This window comes from Lonchura striata, chromosome 6, assembly GCF_046129695.1.
Source record: "Lonchura striata isolate bLonStr1 chromosome 6, bLonStr1.mat, whole genome shotgun sequence".
NCBI classification, from domain to species: domain Eukaryota; kingdom Metazoa; phylum Chordata; class Aves; order Passeriformes; family Estrildidae; genus Lonchura; species Lonchura striata.
In genome coordinates this window covers 34,577,209-34,597,834 of record NC_134608.1, presented here as the reverse complement: position 1 = coordinate 34,597,834, position 20,626 = coordinate 34,577,209, and the positions used below count along the sequence as shown (strand labels likewise).

Here is a 20,626-nt window from a genome sequence, read left to right as displayed (position 1 = left end):
TTGTTGCCTAATACAGTTCTTGATTTGTTGTTGGCTTTCAAAGTGATAGTTTGGCAATGCCCTGTGTTGAGTACAGATGTAATTATATTTTTTCCTTGGAGCATTTAACTGATTATGAAGAGTACAATAATCCATGCCTGAGCTAGAGGTTGTTGCAATGTCAGCAGTATGTTAGGATTTCATCTGACACCAGAATTGAACAGCTCTATTTTTCCCAGAAACTCACCTGAGCAATCCAAGTCTTTTGTACAGATCACTAAAGCGATAAGACTTCTTGCAGCCTGGCTAGGTGAAAGGATCGATTCTAAATATAGCTGGGCTTTGGAGGCCTTTCCTCTCCCCTCCCCCATTATGCATTAGCTCTTTAGAGTTACTGTACTGCATGGCATAAAATCCAAGAACTGCTGTGCTGTCACATCCATCACCTCCTCTAGGCTGATAGAAAAGGACAGTCGTGCAGCTTTGTGGATTTGCTGAACCCTGACTTGTACGCAGTAATTAAGAAGGTTTTGGTTCCAAGGTGTACATATGTATATTTTTTAACGTACCGTTGCTGAATGCTTAATGATAAGAGAGAAAACACTTGTTTATTATTAGAGGCAATATTTGTGGGTTTTGGTTTTGCTTTTAAGATGTGAAATTTTAAGTGGGTCTTAAATTCTGTCCTCACTAGCATCTCATGCAACACTTAGCCTTCTTTAGCTCAAACAGATATTAAAGATGCAGCCCAACTGAAATCAGTGGCAGAGTACCCAGCAGAAGGTAGGAAAGGCTACATGCGGAAAGCCCAGACTTATTCCATGTGCAGATCTGTTAATCACTTTAAGTACTTTGAATGCTGGATCAAGAGCAGATTGCTCATTATCTGGATACTTGTGAAGCAGAGCTGGCTGACTATGGAAGGTAGAGCTAAAATTACAAATAAGATTTTGGCAAACTGCTACTGAGGTCTCATTTTGGAGCGAATTTTTGAAATCCTTTCCCAAATGCTTAGTTCTGTCCTCAAGACAGAATGCTAGTGTACTGCCAATAGGACTTAATAATTTAAAAAAAGGATTGCCTGGCAACCTCAGTCCCTTGTTCCCTTTGCAATAGCACTGCTTTTTTGACTTGTTAGGCTAACTGCAGACTTGATAGCTATCCTCTGCCTCTGAGACAATGCAGCAGCATGAAGCAGTATATTAAGGCTATCTTTTTACCTAACATCTAGGTTTTACCACCTCCAGCATCTGAGCTGACATGTATCTTGGGAAGTTTTGCTTATTTATAGGAGGGGAAATAGGATTGGAACAATCAAAGTTCAGTGAAACCATCTTCTATTCAAGAATATTTTTGTTTCATCTATGAATAGTTGTCTCCTTGAAATAAGAACTGATTGAAAGCCAGAGAACAATATTTAATACTTCTACTACTATAGTACCTTCTGTATTAAAACCCTGAAGATTTCAGATTGCATTGCATTTCTTCAGAGCACAGTGCAACATTTAATTATTTTTTCAGATAGAAGCAAGTAGAAAAAGTAGTAATTGTCCCATGTAAGAAGCAAAAGATGCTTATCTGATTTTTCTTAATTAGTATTAATTTAAAAGTATTAATCCATATTTGCATGAATTTCACAGTATTGCAGTAGTTAAAAGTATTTGATCTGGAAATTGATCTAGAAGACAGTGAAACGGATTTGTACAAAGTGCAAATTATATTGTGGAGAGATGAGTGAAAAATATTCTGTAGGTTGAAGTTGTCTTTCCTAGTTGTGAAATTCCAGAGTCTATGTGTGTCAGAGAAGAAATGAAAATAAAAATAAAGCTCCTCCAGAGGTCTCCTTGCTTGCATAAGTATTCTGTGGTCTGAAAAACATCCCTTAGAAAACATACATGGTTGAATGAAAAGACTCTTTGTTCAAAACAAAGTTTCCTGTAACAGATTGGCTCAGTTTTGGACATATTCTGCCGTGGGTGGGTGGCAGAGTCTGGATCCTGTGATATTACTCAGTCTTTTATCTGCTCTGGCAAACATTTGACTTCAGTAGGCTTTTAGCTTTCTTGGGAGATTTGTGTCAAGCAATTTTTGGATGAATTTGGATTTGTTTGGAAATGGAAATATTTTCTGTTTCCTTCAACTCTTGCACTTGAGACTTCTGCTGTATTGGTGGCAGAGAGCTTTTAATGGTAGCACCTCCCTGTATGGGCTTGGATTCCTTTTAAATCATATCACAGGAATGACTTGCATTATTTAGAGCTGAAACCCTGCTCATGTTTTGCATTTAAGGATCTTGGAGTGAAACAGTGTTGGCTTTCATAAAGGTTTTGCTTTGTTTTTTTATTAAAGTTCCTGTACCTGGGATTTTGTGGCTTCAGTATCTGATCTATCTCTTTACAGTACCTGAATTATCTAATTGAGGAAGTAAATGGGCTGATGCATATTCACCATTTGACCACTTTTGGTAGTTTGCATTTTGGTCAGTAAAGCCACAGAAGGCTGTTCTGTTTTCAGAATGGAGGAAGAAATAAAATGTGTCCAGTATTCCCACCCACAATGGTACTCCAGCCAGTGGTCTTTCACATTCCAGCCACGACAGGGTTGACCTTAGTGATGTTGGAAATAGTGATGGTACAGTAGCAGATGAGCAAAAGCCTATGGGAAAACAAATCTGGTACTAGGCTGTTGTGTCCATTGGTTCATCAGTTGCTCTGGAATGATCTGCCGAAACACCTAACCATGTAAAAAGGTGTGGTATTATTCTGGGAGAGAAAAGGCAGATGAAATAATGTAATTTCATGTTAGTTTGACTTCCCTTGCCACGTTTCAGCCTTTCAGGTCAAAACTACTGGTCTTTTCACTCTCTTCAATCTTAACAAAATTAGAATAGATGTGCTGAAGCATTGGAAGTGAAGCAGAAACTTTGTTTAGAGTCCAGATAAAAAGGGAGACTGGGGAAGAAGCTTCAGAGTCCATGCAGCTAGTTAATTATTTAAATATTAGAATTGAACATTTCTACAGCAAGTAAAATAGCAATGACATTTATCTTATTTATAGTTCTTCCTCTGTTGTCACTCCCACCCATTGCTGTTGCTGCCATCTAGCTCTTGGCCTGTGTCAGCAGCTGATGTGGCCCTAAGGGGACGAAAGCACTACACAAAGTAATGGGTAACAGCTCCTGGGAATGCGTGTGAGTGGGATACATTTACAGGCTGAGTGCTTTTGCTGGAGATTTTCCTCTTGTTTTGATATGACTGCTTTCTGCATTTGTAGAATGCTGGGGAGCAAAGCAGTGCTAATGTTGGTGGAGACTAAACTAGAACTACTCAAGTGTACTGACACTTAGAGGTGTTCAGGTATTTCCAGCACCTTTGAGAGTTTCAGGCCTTCTCTACATCATGCAGGTGCTGTGTCTGTTAGACAGCCGGCAGGCAGGGCGTCAGCTGGGACATCCACCACCGGCTTTGTCTCCAGGTGCAGGACCTCCCTTTAATAAGCTCAGGCTTGCTTGGTGTGCCTTTATAGTTAGTTTTTCTTACATTTGTAGCAAAGGAGCTTCTGATATTTTGTTCTCCCAATCTGTTTCAAAGCGTGGGTATCCACCCTGGCCTGCTAGGAACACTATTAAATGGTACAGGTCTCTATGAAAAATTGATAAAGCTTAAAAATATAACAGTAAAATACATTAATTAATGTTGCTTTATCACTAGGTAGTAATTTTTTTCATGGTCTGCCTGTTGTATTTCAAGAAAAGAGTAGTAGTTGCTCTGGCACTAAAATCTGACTGTGTTGTCTCTACTGGGGAGAAGTTATCTGGAGGTTAAGTATGAAGCTAGCAATCATCCATCCAGTTAGCATTATATCCAGCTCTTTCCCCCCACAGTAGGTTTCCTTGTCTTCTAACCTTCTTCCTTACATATTTCTTTCTGTATGCTTTCAGTTTTCATTACACTCAGTCTTGCTCTTATTTCTTTATCTCTTTCTCCTTCACCTAATTATTGTGACCATTTCCATCAGGCCTGACATTCATTAGCTAATAGCTTTCTATTCTTGTGTGCCAGGTTTACTGAGTAGCATCAAGCACAGATAATTGACTTGGTATGAGCTGGACCATACAAGAGACTGTTGTAGATTTTTTTTCAATTTTTTCAGGTTTCTTAATACACACACACATTCTCTGGACTGGGAAATGGAGCATGAAGTTGTTGATAGAGCTGTTGTCGTGAAGTACTGGGGCAATGGGCAGTTTGGTGGTTAACTCTTGTGGTGGTACTGTAGGGTAATCCTGATTTCCTTGGTATTGTTGCTATCAACTTTTGCCTGTTAAGTCAGGAACTTCATTTTTTTGTACTTTTTATTAGTACTTTATTAGTATTTTATTGCGTAACTTCTTAATTTTCTTGGTGTGTCAAATAAACCAGGAATATGACAGCAGAATAGTTGAAAAAGCTGAAGCCAGCTTTTGGTATGCCTGACTGTTCATACGATTTTGTACAGTAGACAGCAGCCTCTTTATTCTACTTTGATAGATAAAAGTGGGAGCTCACACTGTAGAAGTTCCTTCCTGAATATTGTTCTGCTTCTGAAGTGATGAGTCAGCTTGTAACACAAGCAAAGGAGTATTCTCTTCAGTACTAAACTATGCAGATTAACCTAATCCTTTCTCTAGGCTCAGAAACCAGAAAAAGGCAATTATGACCATATTTTGCTGCCTTGAGACTTAGTGTTGACAGTTGAGGATCTGTTTTCTACCAGTTCTTTGATGTTGCTATCAACTGGATCAGAATATGTTTAGGTTTTTATTTTTCCTTACTAGCTGTTCCCCATTGCTTTGGCCCACTGGATGCTAAGAATGCTGTCCAAACTGTTCAAAAGTGCATTTGGAAACTAAAATAACCATTTCAAAAGAAACAAGCAAAAATCTGACAGTGTTACCACCTTCCAGGGGGAGTATCTCTTTGTGAGAGGAGGTTATAATACATTTTCTTGTTTTGCTGGTGTGATTTGAGCAGAAAAGAGAATTAAAACAGCAGCTGTTAAGTTCATTGCCAAATTTTTTTTCTTAATTTACCTTGTGAAAAATTTCCCTTGGTGAAAGCAATCTACCTCTTTAGACTATCTTTTTTGTGCATACTAGAGGTAGTATAGCATTGAATTAAAAATAGGAGGTGTATGACTGGCATTTCGTAGTGACCAACTTGAAACCTAAGTAAAAATTCATTATATTTGTTTTAGTGATTGGATGGAAAGGTTTGCTGCAGATGGTTTTTCTGTTTGTGTAGGATAGAGGAGCATGTTTAGAAGGGAGTAGATGGGTTTAAGAAGAATAAAATTAAAGGAAAGGGATACAAGTGTATATATTCTGGCAGAAGGAAAGAGATTCAGACTTAGAGCTTCTAGCATAATTGGAAAGAGGCGAAGCATTGTAATACAAATAAGCTGGGTTAAGCAGGAAGAAGAGTATATCAACAGTGCAGTCATTTGCATTGCAACACTATAGCAAAATTCAAAATATTCTCAAAACAAAATCTGCACAGTAGTTTTAAAGTTCCTAATGTAGTGGCTAAGAAGTAGAAGTGATACACATTAGATACGGTTTACCCAATCTCTTCAGGTGTTTTAAAACATAGGTACAAGTATAGCTCTATGCCCCTAAAATGTTATACATCTTTATCCCCCTATCTTTATTTTCTTTTGGTGTATCTTTATATCTGCTCTTAAGTCTTTCTGGTAGATACATGAGTAGAAAAAACACAGCTGTATAATATCTGGAGTGACTTCTTACTTGTATTAAGGCTTTGGGTGTTTGTCAGTGATGTTCACCATTGACTTTTCAACTGATTCAATGATTGTTAAAGGTGAATGGTGCAAGATGCAATGAGAGATGACCCTCAGCTGCCTTTGTGGACAAACGGACAGTTTTACTTAAGACTTATTTTACAGTAGTACCAGTTTGGCTTACATTAGCTGTCATACTAATAGAACAACATATTTATGACTATTAATTTTGGACATTTTAGACTACTGAGGTAATTTTGCAATGTTAAGTAAATTGGTTTTTGTCAGATGTCTCTCTAACATCTTGCGTGTAGGGGAACTTATGTAATTGAAATAGCTTGTTTATACCAGAGAGATTTATGTGGCTTGAGTAAGCACTTAGGACAGATGTGCCTCTAGTTATGACAGGCTCTTGTAGAGGGTAATTCAGACATGTATAAATGTCTGAATTAGATATATGCTTGGAATCCGCTTCTGTAGAGGCTTTGTCTTTTATCAGACTCTTTGGAGCCTGGGAAGACTGCCTTCAGAGATGCTGTGAGTTGGTTTTATGTAAGCCAATTTTCACTGTAATAATCCACAGCTACAGATGGGGGAGAACAGGAGGGAGAAGACATTCACCTTTTGAACATGTGACGCTGTGGCAGGTGTAAATCTGTTGCAAGCATACGAATTTCATCTCCATATAAATGTTTATTATTTGCCTCCAGGGCAATCCTTCTGTAGTTTTATCTGATAATTTATGGCAGAGTTGTAACTTGGCTAGCATTTAAACTGTTAATTTTTGTATCTTCATTTTGTATTCCTTCAGAATTAATTTGATCATTTGGTCCTCTGTTTTGCCACTTAGAACTAACCAGTGATTTTGGTACCATACACGATATCTTTAATAACAAAATTTTGAAGCTGCAGGTGTCAATATTTTCCCTGCAGTGATTTCTCCTTCTGAAAGGCATCTATCTCCATAGTGACTTGTGATGATGACGCAGAACTGAAGATCCAGCAGTAGGAACTACATGAAGGCTGAAGGATATGATGGCATTTTAGAAATCTTAACCAAGTTGGTTTTTGTATTGTTTTGAATACTAAGGCAGATGTTTTTTGTCTTTCTAGGAAAGCATAATAATGTGGAATTTGGTGGAACAGGAGGAAGAGCTGACTCAGTGTCAGATAACATTGTGTCAGTTGTACTTCAGTGGATCTGTTCCTGTGATGTTTGTTTTCAGTACAAATCTTTGTTTAAGTAACAAAAGCATCTAAGTTGGCTCTGGCTCTAGAAGAGGAACCCTCATTCTTCTTGAAGCTACTGATATACAGCTATGGCTCATGAAACTGAGAACCAAAAACTTTGAGATATGTTATCACTAGACTCTGGATGCTTTCACAGGTTTAAGATTGACATTGGAGTGTGTGGAAAGCCTGCTAGCTATTAATGTACATCCAGAATGGTGCTAATACTGGAGAAGGTAAATTGGCTTCACCTGACCTCAAGAAGTTGGTTTCCATTGCTTTCAACTCTGCTAGAAAAGCTGCTAGTCCAAATCAGACAAGCATAAGAGGATTCTGAGTACATCATCTGTTCTTCCACTTCCATACTAAGTAAGAAACCATCTTTAAATGGTAGCAGCATTGACAGAGTTAACACCCCGTCATTCTTTGTACTGATTGAAACCGGCATGCCATACAGTGTTGCCTTTCCTCTTTATTACTGCAACTTGTTTTGGCCAGAGCAGAAGCCAAAGCATCACATAGATGGAAACCTCTATCAAAAAGTACTGAAAATATAATGATGACAAATCAGCAAATTTTTCACAAGAGTCTGATAGGAAAATAACTTCATGATTCTTGTAGGGCACCAAAGATGTTCTTGAAGAATATGGAGGAAGCTCAGTAAACATTTTCATTTCAAAGAAAAAGGACTATCTCATCATAACCTAGATAAGAGGAGGCTCAGTATTTAATTTCTAACTTTCTGTCTCAGCTCTCTAACATGCCTTGATTGACTGTTGTCTTTTAGCACTTGCAGTCTGCTTGGCTCTCAAGGGATAAAACAGTGGGGTCAAATCAAGGGTCAGGAATGACTCTTGAAAGTCCATGTGGTAATCAAGTTCTTGGTATACTCTTAGTGGTTGAAATTACACACCTAAATCATATGTATCTGGATGACTGCGTGATCTAAGGAAAGTCTTGTGAAGAGGTACTAAAGCAAATTAGATCATATTCATTCTACACTGGGACACATGGAGATATTGAAGAGCTGTCTTGCTGGATAGAATTTCTGTGAGCTGTAATTAATTTCTCATTGTCAAATGCTTATTTTCTGGAGGACAAGTTCTAAGTTTTCTAGGATTAAATGGAAACATACTAGAACACTAATGTATTATTACTCCTGTAAGGACACACATGCATGGTACACTTCACCGAAGGTTGCTAACCATATGAATGTTACTTTAAGCCACCATGCTTTCCTTTGCACTTGCACAGCATGCAATGAACATGGTAATTTCCTATATTGTTTTTCTGTAGCATTTGGATGGTGAAAGCTGTCTGAATGTGCTTGTAATCCCTGGTTTGCTTCACCAGTCACCTTTGCACACTGCTGGTTGGCTCCTACCATGCTACTTAAGATCAGCTTTTAGCCTGTGCCACAGAGGAAGAAGAGGAGCTACTAGTACAAAGCAGACCTTAATCTACAATTTGGCTGGCTCTGTGCATGCACACAGGAAGAAATTCCTTGCATGGGCCTTGCTGAAACAGGGAAAGACTGATCCACCTCTAACAAGCTGATACGTGTTCATGTTCCTACTGGTTTGGATCTCATTCTTCCCTGGTTGCTTGCAGACTAGGTCCAGTGTCTTTGCTGCCAAACAGTCTCTCTTTTGAAGGCTGGGAACATGAAAGATTTTCTGTTCAGTTTTCTACCTATTTTAAACCTTTGTATCACTTGCAGATCTTTAAAATCAGGAAACAAGATTGAGATTTACTTCATTGGTATATTAGCTGTGTTTTGATGCAAGTGCTCTATATCTGTACGTGAACTTGTTTTGGTTGTGTAGTAGGTTGATGCTGGCTGGATTCCAGGCACCCACCAAAGCACCTCTGTTATTCCCCTCTGCACCTGCATGGGGGAGAGAAAATATAATGAGGGGTTCATGAGTTGTGATAAGGACCAGGATAGATCACTCATCAAATAACATTATGGGCAAAAACAGACGCGAGTTAGAAATATCAATTGAATTTCTTAGTAAAAAACACAGAGTAAGATAATGAGAAGTAAAAGAGCACCTTAAAAAAAACCCCAATCTTTCCTCCTTCCCAGCTGTATTTCCTCTCTCCATCAGCACAGGGAGACAGGGAATGGGGGCTATGCTCGGTTTGTCACACATTGTTCCTGCTGCTGCTCCGGGGGAGGAGTCCTGCTACAGCTCTGGTGTGGGGTCCCTCCCACAGCAGACAGTTCTCCATGGGCTTCTCCAGTATGAGTCTATCCCACAGGCAACAACTCCACAAACTGCTGCAACACGGGTTGCTCTTCCCTCACTGAGATCACTCCTTCAGGCACAGCCTGCTCCAACATGGGTCCCCCATGCAGTCACAAGTCTTGCCAAGAAACCTTTACACAGATCTGCAGGTCCCTGCCAGGAGACTGTTCCAGTATGAGCCTCCCACAGGGTCACAGCCTTCTCAGGCATCCATCTGCTCGGACATGGGTCTCCTCCATGTGGTACAGGTGGATCTCTGCATCCATGTGGTCCTCCAGAGACTGCAGAGAAAGCTCAGCTCCAACTGACATTGGTGCCTCCAGAGTTGTTCCTCTCACATATTCTCTCTCTACTCTTCTCTTGATGATCACATGTGCATGATAACTTTTTTTTATTCTTCTTTTGAAATATGTCAGAAAGGTGTTACCATCACTTCATATTGGCTCACCCTTGGCCAGTGACCCATCTGTCTTGGAGCCTCCAGGGATTGGCTCTGTTGGACATTGGGAAAGCTTCTAGCATCTTCCACCCATACCAGAACCTGGCCATGCTAACTCAATGCAGTTATGCCAGATGTTGATCATCTGGCCACTGTTATCTCAGTCCTGAGTGATCAAATCTGTTAAAATAGGGAAAAGTGCATTAACTCTGTAAGTGTAGAGAGCATGTTGCTTGTTCATGCCTCGTCTATCTTGTTTGTTTTGTCATGGACTAATAAAACTGCAGAAGTAGTACTTGCAGAAGAGGACTTGCACTGAGAGTATTCAACAAGGTGTAATAACTGATTGTAGGTAAAACTCGGAAGCAAATGAGACCATCTTGATTGGCATAAGCAAAATGCATATGCAGTGTCCCAGCAACCTCCTATGTGTTCTCCATAAAAGTTTGTGGTTTTTTTTAAGGAGGAAACAGAAACAAATTAATATTTTACCTATTTAAAAGTTCTTCATTGGAATTCAGGCAAAAACAAGACGAGAGTCAAGGCTTTTGGTTTGAAAATCTGACAGATCGCAAGGGAGACTCTAGCAGTTCCAAGTGAGCCTGTTGATACCAAATAACACAATAAAGAGAACTGAAACAGATGCAAAAAGAGATGCCATTCTTAAAATTAATTTTTAAAAGTTTGGATTGCAAGATTACTATTCCAAGCAGTTATTACAAGGAAATAGAAAAGGAGCTAAGGATGTAACTAAGGAATCAAAGACTTGCAATAAATCCGTCCCTTTTGTTGTCCTTCTCTGTGGTCTTTTGTCATGGTAATTTTTCTTACTACCGTGCATCTGACAAAAGAACAAGTTCTGGATACAAAAGAACCGTGTAAGGGCTAATTATTGTGTTAGAACTTAATACAAATCAAGGTAATTAGATTTAAGTAACCTCTTACCACGAAGGTATGTACAAAGTATTTATCAGTTCTGAATATGGTGGTCTGTCCTGCTATTGACGTCATTCAGACAGAATACAGTCTATGACCAATACATTTGTTTGCTCCTCATTGTGATTATGGAGGGAGGAAAAAAAATCCCAAGACCCCCTAAACCCATAGTTCTTGCCTCAAAGTTTTACTTTAACTTTACAACATCACTGTACATCTCTAAATTACTGCATTTAAATTTAAAATTACATTTTGTTATTCTGCCAGTTCTTTAGGCAGAATGGGTACAAGCTAGAAAAAGAAACACTATGTACATTCTAGGAAGCTTTTCACTCTGCAATCAATGAGTGACTTGCTAGCAATTTCTTTTAGCACTTCATCTGCTAGAAAGAAGTAAAAAAGTTGGACTTAATTTGAAGCAGAGGACCAAAGGAAGGAACCTTGTCTACCTTGGTTTCTTGTGGTGGTTCTGTTCTGCACTGAAGTATTGCTCTAAAAATGAATTTGCTTCTGCCAACATGAAAAGAAGAGTAACTCTAGGCCTCAGTCTCTTTTCTCTGTGATTAGGAAAATGGAGCATTCAGTCATGTCAGAAATTTTGCAAAAGAAGCAAGAACCAGGAGCTTAACCATAGGTCTAATTTCTTTGCACCTTAAGTTGTCCCACAACAATGTTTGAAGTAGTATTTTGTCAATTCTGAAGTCTTGTAAAAGGGTTTTTTTTAAATTTTCAAAGAACAATTTCCTTATTATTGAAGTAAAAGCAGTATTTAAACATTTTAAATGTGTGTTACTTATTATGTAGAAGGATTCAAATAACACTTTGGGGTTTTATTTGGTGGAAATCCCCATTTTAATTATTAGAAAGAATGATACTGCCTCACGCAAAAAAAAAAAAAAAAAGCAAGCTGTGTTAGCTTGAGGCTAACACTTGAGTCTTTTCATGGACTGCTGAAAATGGTGCTGAAGATTATTTTCTTTAATTTTTGCAGCACATTTGCCTTTTATAGATTTTGCTATGATCCACAATTTTTTGATCATGGAGGTTATGAGGTTTCTTTTGTTTGGTTGGGGTTTTTTTTGTTTTTGTTTTTTTTTTGCAGTTGATGCATCCATAGAAAAAGAAACATCCTTGTGTTTTCTAAGAACCTATGTCTGTAGTGTCTGTAATGGCATTAAAAACAGAGTAGCTGTATAGTGATGGTGTGTAACTGACTTGGTGGTTTTTGTTGTGAAGTCTTTGGAATAATACTAATACAAATATTTTTTTTCCTTTGTGGTGCTTTATGAAGTGGCTTAAAAACATTTCAGAGGCTTATGGTTCCATTAGTTATGGAAATTTATGGGAGCCTTCATATTCTGTTGCTTTATGTTGCATTGCTGGTGTGACTCGTGTGGTCACTTTGCACTAAGATAAAGAAAGAGGATAATGAGATGCTGCTAAAGCAGAGTGGATACTTGTGGTCTCTGGTTTAAACTCAGTGGTGTAACAGTACAACTTTCCAACTACAGAGGAATATGTCTTCTATCACAGCATTCTATCACAACATTAAAAACACAGTTTTTAATGTTCTTGGCTATGGACTCCTTTGCCACTGAAACAGGGCAGAAAAAAAGTGGTTTAATAATGATGGGGGAGGGAGTCTGTGGGGGTCTGTATGCCTTCTGGAATTGGGCATGTTATTACTAATCAAAAATACATTTTTTTCTATAGTGACTTAAAAAAAATGTGCACAGAGTTTCTACTCCTAACATATTTACATGAAGGGTATATCCAGCCTATGTGTGTATTTGGATTTACAAAAAAAAGTCCTCTAAGCAGTTCAAGAAAATGATGCTATTACTGGCTTGCTGAGAGAGGATTAATTAGGAAATGTCTTCCCTTATCTGGATTTCTAGAAGTTACAGTGGTTCACTTCCTTTTAGCAGAACATTATACAGAATGACACTAGGCACTATATTAAATAATTATGTTATTACATATTTCTTCTCTGAGACTTGATACTTTGGTTAAATTTGAAGTTATTTGCTAGAGGACTGTTCAGCTGTCAGATGAAGGAATCAGCTTGAAATAACCTTAATATAGGGTATGGTATGTTTGAATAATGAAAAGCCAGGGAAAATCTTGAAATCTGGGGGACTCCAGGAAAATCTTTTTTTGCATAAATACTAGCTTTACTCTGCATACGTTTTATTCCCAACCCCCCCTCTTTTCTCCAGTACTGATACTCGAAAAGGTGGAAAATGGAGATCTGAGCAACAAGATGTTGAAGATCACGGATTTCGGCTTGGCCAGGGAGTGGCATAAAACTACCAAAATGAGCGCAGCTGGGACATATGCCTGGATGGCTCCTGAGGTCATCCGCTCTTCCATGTTCTCCAAAGGCAGCGATGTTTGGAGGTATTGATTTGGCATTAAGTGATTGGATACTAAAGGGTAACTAGACCTGCCAGGAAGTCTCTTTTATGTATAAGAATGAGTAATGGTGAATCAAATATTAAAACTCAGGTCTTAAGAAAACTTTATCCATCAGCTTTCCATCTGTCACACTTATCTCAGATTTATTGTTACTGTAGAAAATAAGTGGTGGGCCAGCTACTGCATGCCTCTAAATATTTGTTGTTCTATAAGTTTTCGTTCAGATTATTTTGAGATTTATAATCCAAATCCCCTCTGCTTTATCTAAACCAAACATTCTGGGTTTATTTGGCTATTGACTGACATAATCAAAGGCCATAATACAATCTGAGAAGTACTTTATTTTTATACTGTTTTACATACGAGATAATTTTGAAATATTTTGTTTTGGTAGTAATTTGTCACTAATGTATGTGTATACAAACACACTGTACTTAATTGAATTCCCATCCTGTTTTGATCCCAATACTATGTTTTTCCTTTTCATAATGATTTTATTAATTATTTTCACCCTTCTAGTCTTTTAGAAAGGATAATAGATCTCTTATCTGGGTCCATCTGAGTATGTAATCAATAAATAATAACTTGCATGTTTATATTGTCCTGTTCGTTCATGCAGTGGAATATTTGTGAATGAGCTCATTTGGTGGGGAGGAGTGTAAGGGTTGACCCATATACTTCCAGAAATTGAGTTTGGATAGCACTGTTAAGTGGATTGGTAAATACAGGATTCAGTAAATAGCTCCAGGACAGTGGCTTTTCTGGATGCTGGATGACTTAGAATTAGTACTGAATGTCTGAAAAAGATAAAATAGAGAGAATTTTGTTTTTCTTGTGGAGGAAAAGGTGTTGAAATTTCAGGATCTTTGTCTTCATAGCAGTAAGATTCTGTTGCTAGCCACTAATGCTCCTCCACAAGTGCATGCATGCTGTAAAATCCATCAGGATAAAGAAATAGCCCAGCTAGTAGATGTGTGGCTGTTATGGCAGCTATTTGGTGGGGGATTTTAATTTTCCTTGTCCAGTTTTGCTGAATAGATATTGTGTTGCCTTGTGATAAGTCTGTAAACTTCCATTTTGCACTCTAATAGCATGGATAAAATTCTGACTCTGTAATTAAATATGGTAGCCTCTGTAGCTAATCTGAGACAGAATGAGCAAGAATCTGGCTTTTATTTGGAGTGAAGTCTGGCAGAAATTAAAATCTTGAGGCTGTGCACCTTTTCTGTGCATATGATGATGATACTGGTTTGTACACAGCTTGTCAACCTCAAACCTAAACTTGCTGTTCCCTGAAACAGTGCCAGGAAGGGCCTTTAAGGGTAACCTAAGGGAAAGGGGAAACAGTTTTCCTGTAATTGTAACTTTAGTAATCCAGGCATGCTATGAACAGATCAGAAGATTTTCTGTACCAGTATGAAGTAATCTTTAAAAAGTTAAGAATTTTTCAGTCGCTTGGTGATTTTCATTAAATGCCTCTATGCCCATGCAAAAGTGCCAGTTTGATCATTGATTTAAGGACTGTGAATCACTTCAGGACTTATGGACTGTAAATAACTGAAATTATTTGTTCATTTTTCAGAATATTTTATTTCTACTTTTAAGATTCTTTCATCACTTTCTCTTGTTATAGTTACCAGTCTTCCCTTGAAAAGAGGTTGAGTTCCTCACAATACTCTCCCTTAAACAGAGTCATCACCATTAAGGGAACTTATGTACTGTCTCTGAATAAGCTTTTTCTTTCTGGTGGCTAAAACCTCTATTCATAGTTAAACAAGCTGAAAAGAACATGTATACAGAGGACAAATGCTTGCCAGTGCAATCACTACTAGTTTGTCAATGACTGTAAGCCCTAGATTTTACAAAAGCAGTCATGGACTTGTGTAATAATTCCTGTCCCCACCCAAGGATGCAACCTGAAATTCTTAACAGGATGAACTTTTTTATCCTATTAGACTTGCTCCTCCTCTTGTCCAGTTCAACCGCTTGGTTAATCACTGGAGTCATAGGCGTTTTTTTGCCTGACAGCCTTCCAGTTAGTGCAGCATCAACAGAATTGTCTCTAATGTTTGCGAACCCCTTTATTTCAACACCTTTTCTTTAAAGCTTATTAGAGTAATACTGCTGGCTAAACTGTTGCCCAGCTTTTGAACATGAATCTTGTTCTGCTTGTGTTCTTGCTGCACAAACAGGTGAAGGACTGAAATTTCCTGAGTCGGTCTTATCATAACTGAGTGTTTCATCTTTTCAAAGCATGTTTCAAGCTCCATTTAAAAAGCTCCACCTGTTTACTCTGGAGTAGGGTTGGCAAAAACTTAAAAAGAGTAAGGAATGGCCACACATGGTACTTATCACCAGGGTCTGGGCCACTGTGAAGCCTGTTTATAGTACCAGTACTTAGTAAATCTTGCTAGTGAAAACTTTTTGCTGTGAATTTTGCTGTGCTGTACCCATAGGCTCTAGATATACAGTAGAAGCCTTGTGTTTATATTGCACATAGTATGGTGAAACTGCAATTTTATTTAAATAAGTCCCTTCCTGTAAATCTGTTTCGTGTTTGTATTTGCTTTGGGTTTACAAGGGTAAAGTTGAAGCTTGGATATTGCAGCTCATCCAGTACTGTACACTAATGTTAGTAGGCATATAAATAAAATATTTTTGTCATTTGGCTGTTTAAATATATTTCTTGTTTGCTGTACACTTAATTTTTTACTGCTTAAAAGACAGTCATATTGTCAGTACTACTGGTGTGTGGAATATAAAGGCACAATACAACAACCTTCATCTGGCTTCTCCTATGTTCCTTAATTTAGATGTTTTTAAGCTATATCTATTCTGAGATCAGTGAAATAATTGGGAATTTAATTTCCATTTAGGAATGGAATACCAACTCTAGATTAAACCATCAGATTAGCAGAGCAAGAAGTTTCAGGCATTCAGTGCTGGGTGTAGAAACTTCATTCATTAGAATATTTTGTTTTAATCAAGTGTTGGTGAAGCACTTCCACCCACAACTGAACACTTGTAGGCTTCTGTAGTTTTCTGTGTGTAATGAAGCACTGTCAAGACTTCAGTACCTGGCAGATAAATGCTGACTAGCAATATTAGAAGAAACTCATCTGGGAGAAGAACATGATACTGATTGTTGTGAAATGGGCAAGAAAGATCATCTATGGAACTGTCAGTTCATTAACATGCAAAATGCCAGCTGTTAATAGGCATAAAAATGTAATGAAGTTTGGGAGGCTTTTTTCATAATGAAAGTCATGTTCTAATTGTTGTTGGAACTGGGATCTCTTTGTTGGGCTGATAATTACTTCCTCATGGAAAGTGTTGAACCTGGGAAAATGGGTAAGAGACGTCTATGGTACATATGCTATGGAACAGTACCATTGAGGAAAAAATTACTTGTTTTTTAAAAGTTCACAGACTATCAAGGGAAGTGGCAAAATCACATGTGAAATCCTGCAGACCTCCAGCCTCCCTTGCCCTGAAAATCCAGTGAGTAGGATTGAACCTGATGTTAAATGGCTTAAGGGATTACTGGATCACTGAAAGATGGTTAATTATTCACACAAGTGTCAGTTGACTTGGATGCATGGGTTGTGTCACATGGTTCATTTCATAATTTAAGTCCAAAAATTACTACTAGGTGCTGGAAAAATAAATGACCTTGATCACTTTTTCTTTCTCCCCACTGAGAATGTATAGAGGCCCTTGTTTCTTTCTTTCTATGCCTTTTTTTTTGTTTAAGTCTTCTGATCTGGCTTTTTCCTTTGTACTTTCCAATCTTCTGCTTGAGAGTTAATAGGAAAAAACTCTGTTCAGCACCTCTCTTGGTGTTTATTCACTTGGGATTATCATTCAAGTACCACAAAGCAGTATTCCCAGTTCTGTGGAAGCAGTATTCTCAGCAGTGAGCTGTAAGTATAGTGGCGTTGAGTTTTGTCAGAAGCAAAGTGACCTTTCCTGCAATGTATACTTCTAGTGTCACATTAGAAGAAACACCAATCTGTCTATTCCTTTTTCCTTTTAAAATTACCCTGCAGAAGAAGTGCTTTGAGCACATCAGTAGTGCTTTATCCAATACTAGTGTTAGGGTAATGTTACAGCTCTTTGGTAAATTTTATTACCTTTTACTATCAACAGTGATATCCAAACTGGAAAATAACATGAATGATCAATCAGATTTACACAGTTCAAATATACATTCAGTTCACTTTTCATTTTCTTTGAGTGTTTTATAAATCCTAGGAGGCCAAGAAGAAAATGGGAACTCCTTAGGCTCTAGTTTATTTTTTTCAAATAATGGTCTCAAGACAATAAGAAATGATAAATTATAATATCAAGAGTGTGAATTACATAAGAAAAAAGCAAAAGATTGTGTAGATCAAAAAATATTATATTCTGCTTAATAAAGTAAAATAGCTGTGTTAACAGCAAAGGTTGGACCTTTAGTTACTAAAATCCTTTATCTAAGTAGGAAAAGTACTGTTAAAGGTACTAAGGTAGCAGCAGTTACAGTGAATGTCAAAGATGTGATGGGGTGGAAGGGAGATCACAAGAGTACAATTTGTGATAATGTATTCCCAAAGGATAGGGAAACTGTTGCTTTGAAACAAGAAAAGCTTAATGTTTTAGCTTTATATTATATTTATATTTTAACTCTTTAATGGAGCAGCTATTTAAGGAGATTGTCAGAAGAGAAGCAATTTTTCATTTGGTCTTCAGTTGTGCTTAGGAGGCCTTCAAGGTGGTATACTATGACATGGTCCAAATATATGTATATCTAGATTTTGTATCTTTGCAAGCACAATTGAGAAAAATTAGTCCATTACGGTATTGTTTAATCACAAGATTATTGACAGAAGTGGGAATTTTGTGTAAAAACGACAAAAGCAGAACACACAGCAGGATATCTTTTAAGGACACTGTTAAAGCTCTGAGTGAATGTATAGGAAATCCTTCAAAAGAATGAAGAAGACAGTGTAGAAAAGACTACTGAAAGACTATATGTTTTTAAAATCTCTGTATCCAAATGAGGAAGATTATGCATTGACTTGAGCTCTTTCAAGTTGAACATAAAACAAAGATAAAAGGGTTTTGAAGAGAGTCTTCCTAAAGCATAAAACCAAATCCCTTGCTTTCAAGTGCAGCACATGATAACCCTGCAGGAGAACCTAACAGGTGGGCAAAAGGTGGGAGTGCAAAGAAGATAAGGCTATATCAGAAAAAAAACTTCAGTGGCTTGTGTCTGCCAGAATAGAGCAGAGACATTTTAAGCTGAAAATTTCTCTTTAAGGGAGTCAGGCCTGGAAGACATATCTTGCTGAAGGTGTTAAAGGTGTTAAAGGTGTTAAAACTGACTGATTAAATGAGCAGTTACAATTCCTGAGATTCACAGTAACACCCAAGATGTCTACAAGAACATGAGAGTCAGCTAAGTTAGTAGCTATGTTGTGTAATCTCTTGCTTAAAGCTGGTGTAGTACCAGAGAAATGGAAGACAGCAGACGTGGTAGTAGGTCTTAAAAGATCTTCCTGAGGATTAGCAAGTATGATTGTATGATCTTGAATTCTTCTCAATGGTAGAAACAGCACTAAAGAGCAGGGAGCTGGTGGACATGTGAGCATATCTGGGGAAGAGTTAGCTTTTGTAGAAGAAAATGTAATACCCTGTGAAAAGTGAAAATGCTTGGAGGAGATACTGACTATGTTGATAAGTGGTGAGGTTGCTTATACTATATTTGGATTTATAAAGAATTTAAGCAAAATCCTTCATCATAAGCTTTTAAATAAAATAAATTGATGAGGGAAAAGAGGGAAAGTATTTTTTCCATCATTTAATACATTCTTACTAAAAAAATAAATCCGTTTTCTTGGTGGGGAATTCAACACAATGATAAGTGATTTGAAAAAGCAATACATGGTTAGGTAGCATGGTTGATGATACTAAGTTATTCAAGATAAGAAAAAGTAATGTACTGCAGAGAGACAAAGAAAAGTTTCACTATAATGAATGATAAAATAGATGGTAATAAATTCAAAGTAGTACCCATGGGTACTACTCATGTGTACAATTTATGGGCTCTAAATTTTACTATTGTGATTCAGTAAAAACACATTGGAGCTACTATGGATAATTTAGGTTATTTTGTAAAGAGTGAGAAAGGCAACTGGCAAATGAAAATTTAGTAGGCAGGAAAGAAAGAAAACAAGCAATACCATCTGTGTCTCTCCCCATATCTTTAAAACTTTGTGATTTTGCTCATTCCAACAGAAGATGTCAAAATCAATGAAAGATATGAAATGTCTTCTGTTCAGGATAGTAACTAGATTAGGATTTAGCTAGATTAGGATTTGGGCGTCTGGAAAGATGATGATTTAGGCAGGATGTGTGAGAGCCTGTGAAATCATGGACAGCATGGAAGGAGCTAATAGGGAAGATATCTTTATTCTTTCTTGTATTGAAAGAGCTACAGGGAAGCCAGTGAAATTACCAAGTGATAAGCTCAAAACAAGTACACGGAAGTATTTTTTGGCAATGTATCATTAAATCTGTGGAGTTCACTACCACAGAATATAATGGACAGTAAATGGGTTCAGAAGAGAGTAAGAGATCAATAGAAGAAAAAACTGTCAGGTCACCAAGTATGAAGAAGCAGTTTCTGTTTTGAGTTTTCTAGAAGCAGAAAAAATATTCTGAGGTTATGTTTTTCATCATATATTTTGGGAAAGAATAATCCTGGAACTATTTCCATAACTTCATGGGTAGTATTTTGTAGAATATCTTAAGATGACAAGTTAATTCTAAAGAAGTATTTTTCACTTGTTTTTAGAAATCACAAGCCACCAAGCAACGTTCCTCATTTTTTTGGGTGCTTTGAGAGGTTCTGTTTGGAAACTAAATGAGAAGATTTATGATTTTCAGATTGTTCCTAGTTTCAGAGAGAAAATTATTTTTGCCTAAAAGGTGAAAATGTGATCTTATTTCAGACTTATTATAAAAAGCAGGTAAAATAGAGCAGATCACCAGCTTGGCATTCATGATAAGCTTGTCCTGCAAACTGCAATTTCTTTAGTATACTAAATTCCCAGGTTCAGGTACCTTGTTGCTTAACAAAGGCTATATTAAAGTCAAACACCTATTGTCTTTTTTGTTTCCTTCCCAATAGTTATGGTGTGCTGCTTTGGGAACTGCTGACAGGAGAAGTACCATTCCGAGGAATTGATGGTCTTGCAGTAGCATATGGTGTTGCTATGAATAAGCTTGCCCTTCCAATCCCTTCCACGTGTCCTGAGCCTTTTGCCAAACTCATGGAAGGTAAGCCAGCTCTGGTGTGTGTGGTTTGTGCTGTTTCTAGAGTGCTGTTGAGCATGGCCTCTTTGTGTCGGTTTTGTTACTTAACAGCACAGATTTCTCCAGTGGCTTTATTCAGTGGTGCAGGTTATTGTGGAAGCCAGGCCTGGCTGTTAGTGTGCTGTGACAGCGAGTCTAGTATTAGAATAATAAAGATTTTTTTTACCAACTGTCTTTATAGGAAAAGGGGGCTATTGCTGTTATCTCTTAGCTTGTTTTCTATTAGTGATGACTC

The 20,626-nt window shown here is 37.6% G+C and overlaps 1 protein-coding gene across 1 annotated transcript in view; it reads left to right on the top strand.

The window, feature by feature from the left end:
- MAP3K9 (mitogen-activated protein kinase kinase kinase 9) overlaps positions 1 to 20,626 on the top strand; it is a 60,326-nt gene that overhangs the window by 13,873 nt on the left and 25,827 nt on the right. Inside the window, exons 3-4 of the mRNA XM_031505007.2 lie at positions 12,834 to 13,014; positions 20,207 to 20,355. Coding sequence (XP_031360867.2) covers positions 12,834 to 13,014; positions 20,207 to 20,355 — 330 coding nt within the window. The remainder of the gene's footprint in view (positions 1 to 12,833; positions 13,015 to 20,206; positions 20,356 to 20,626) is intronic.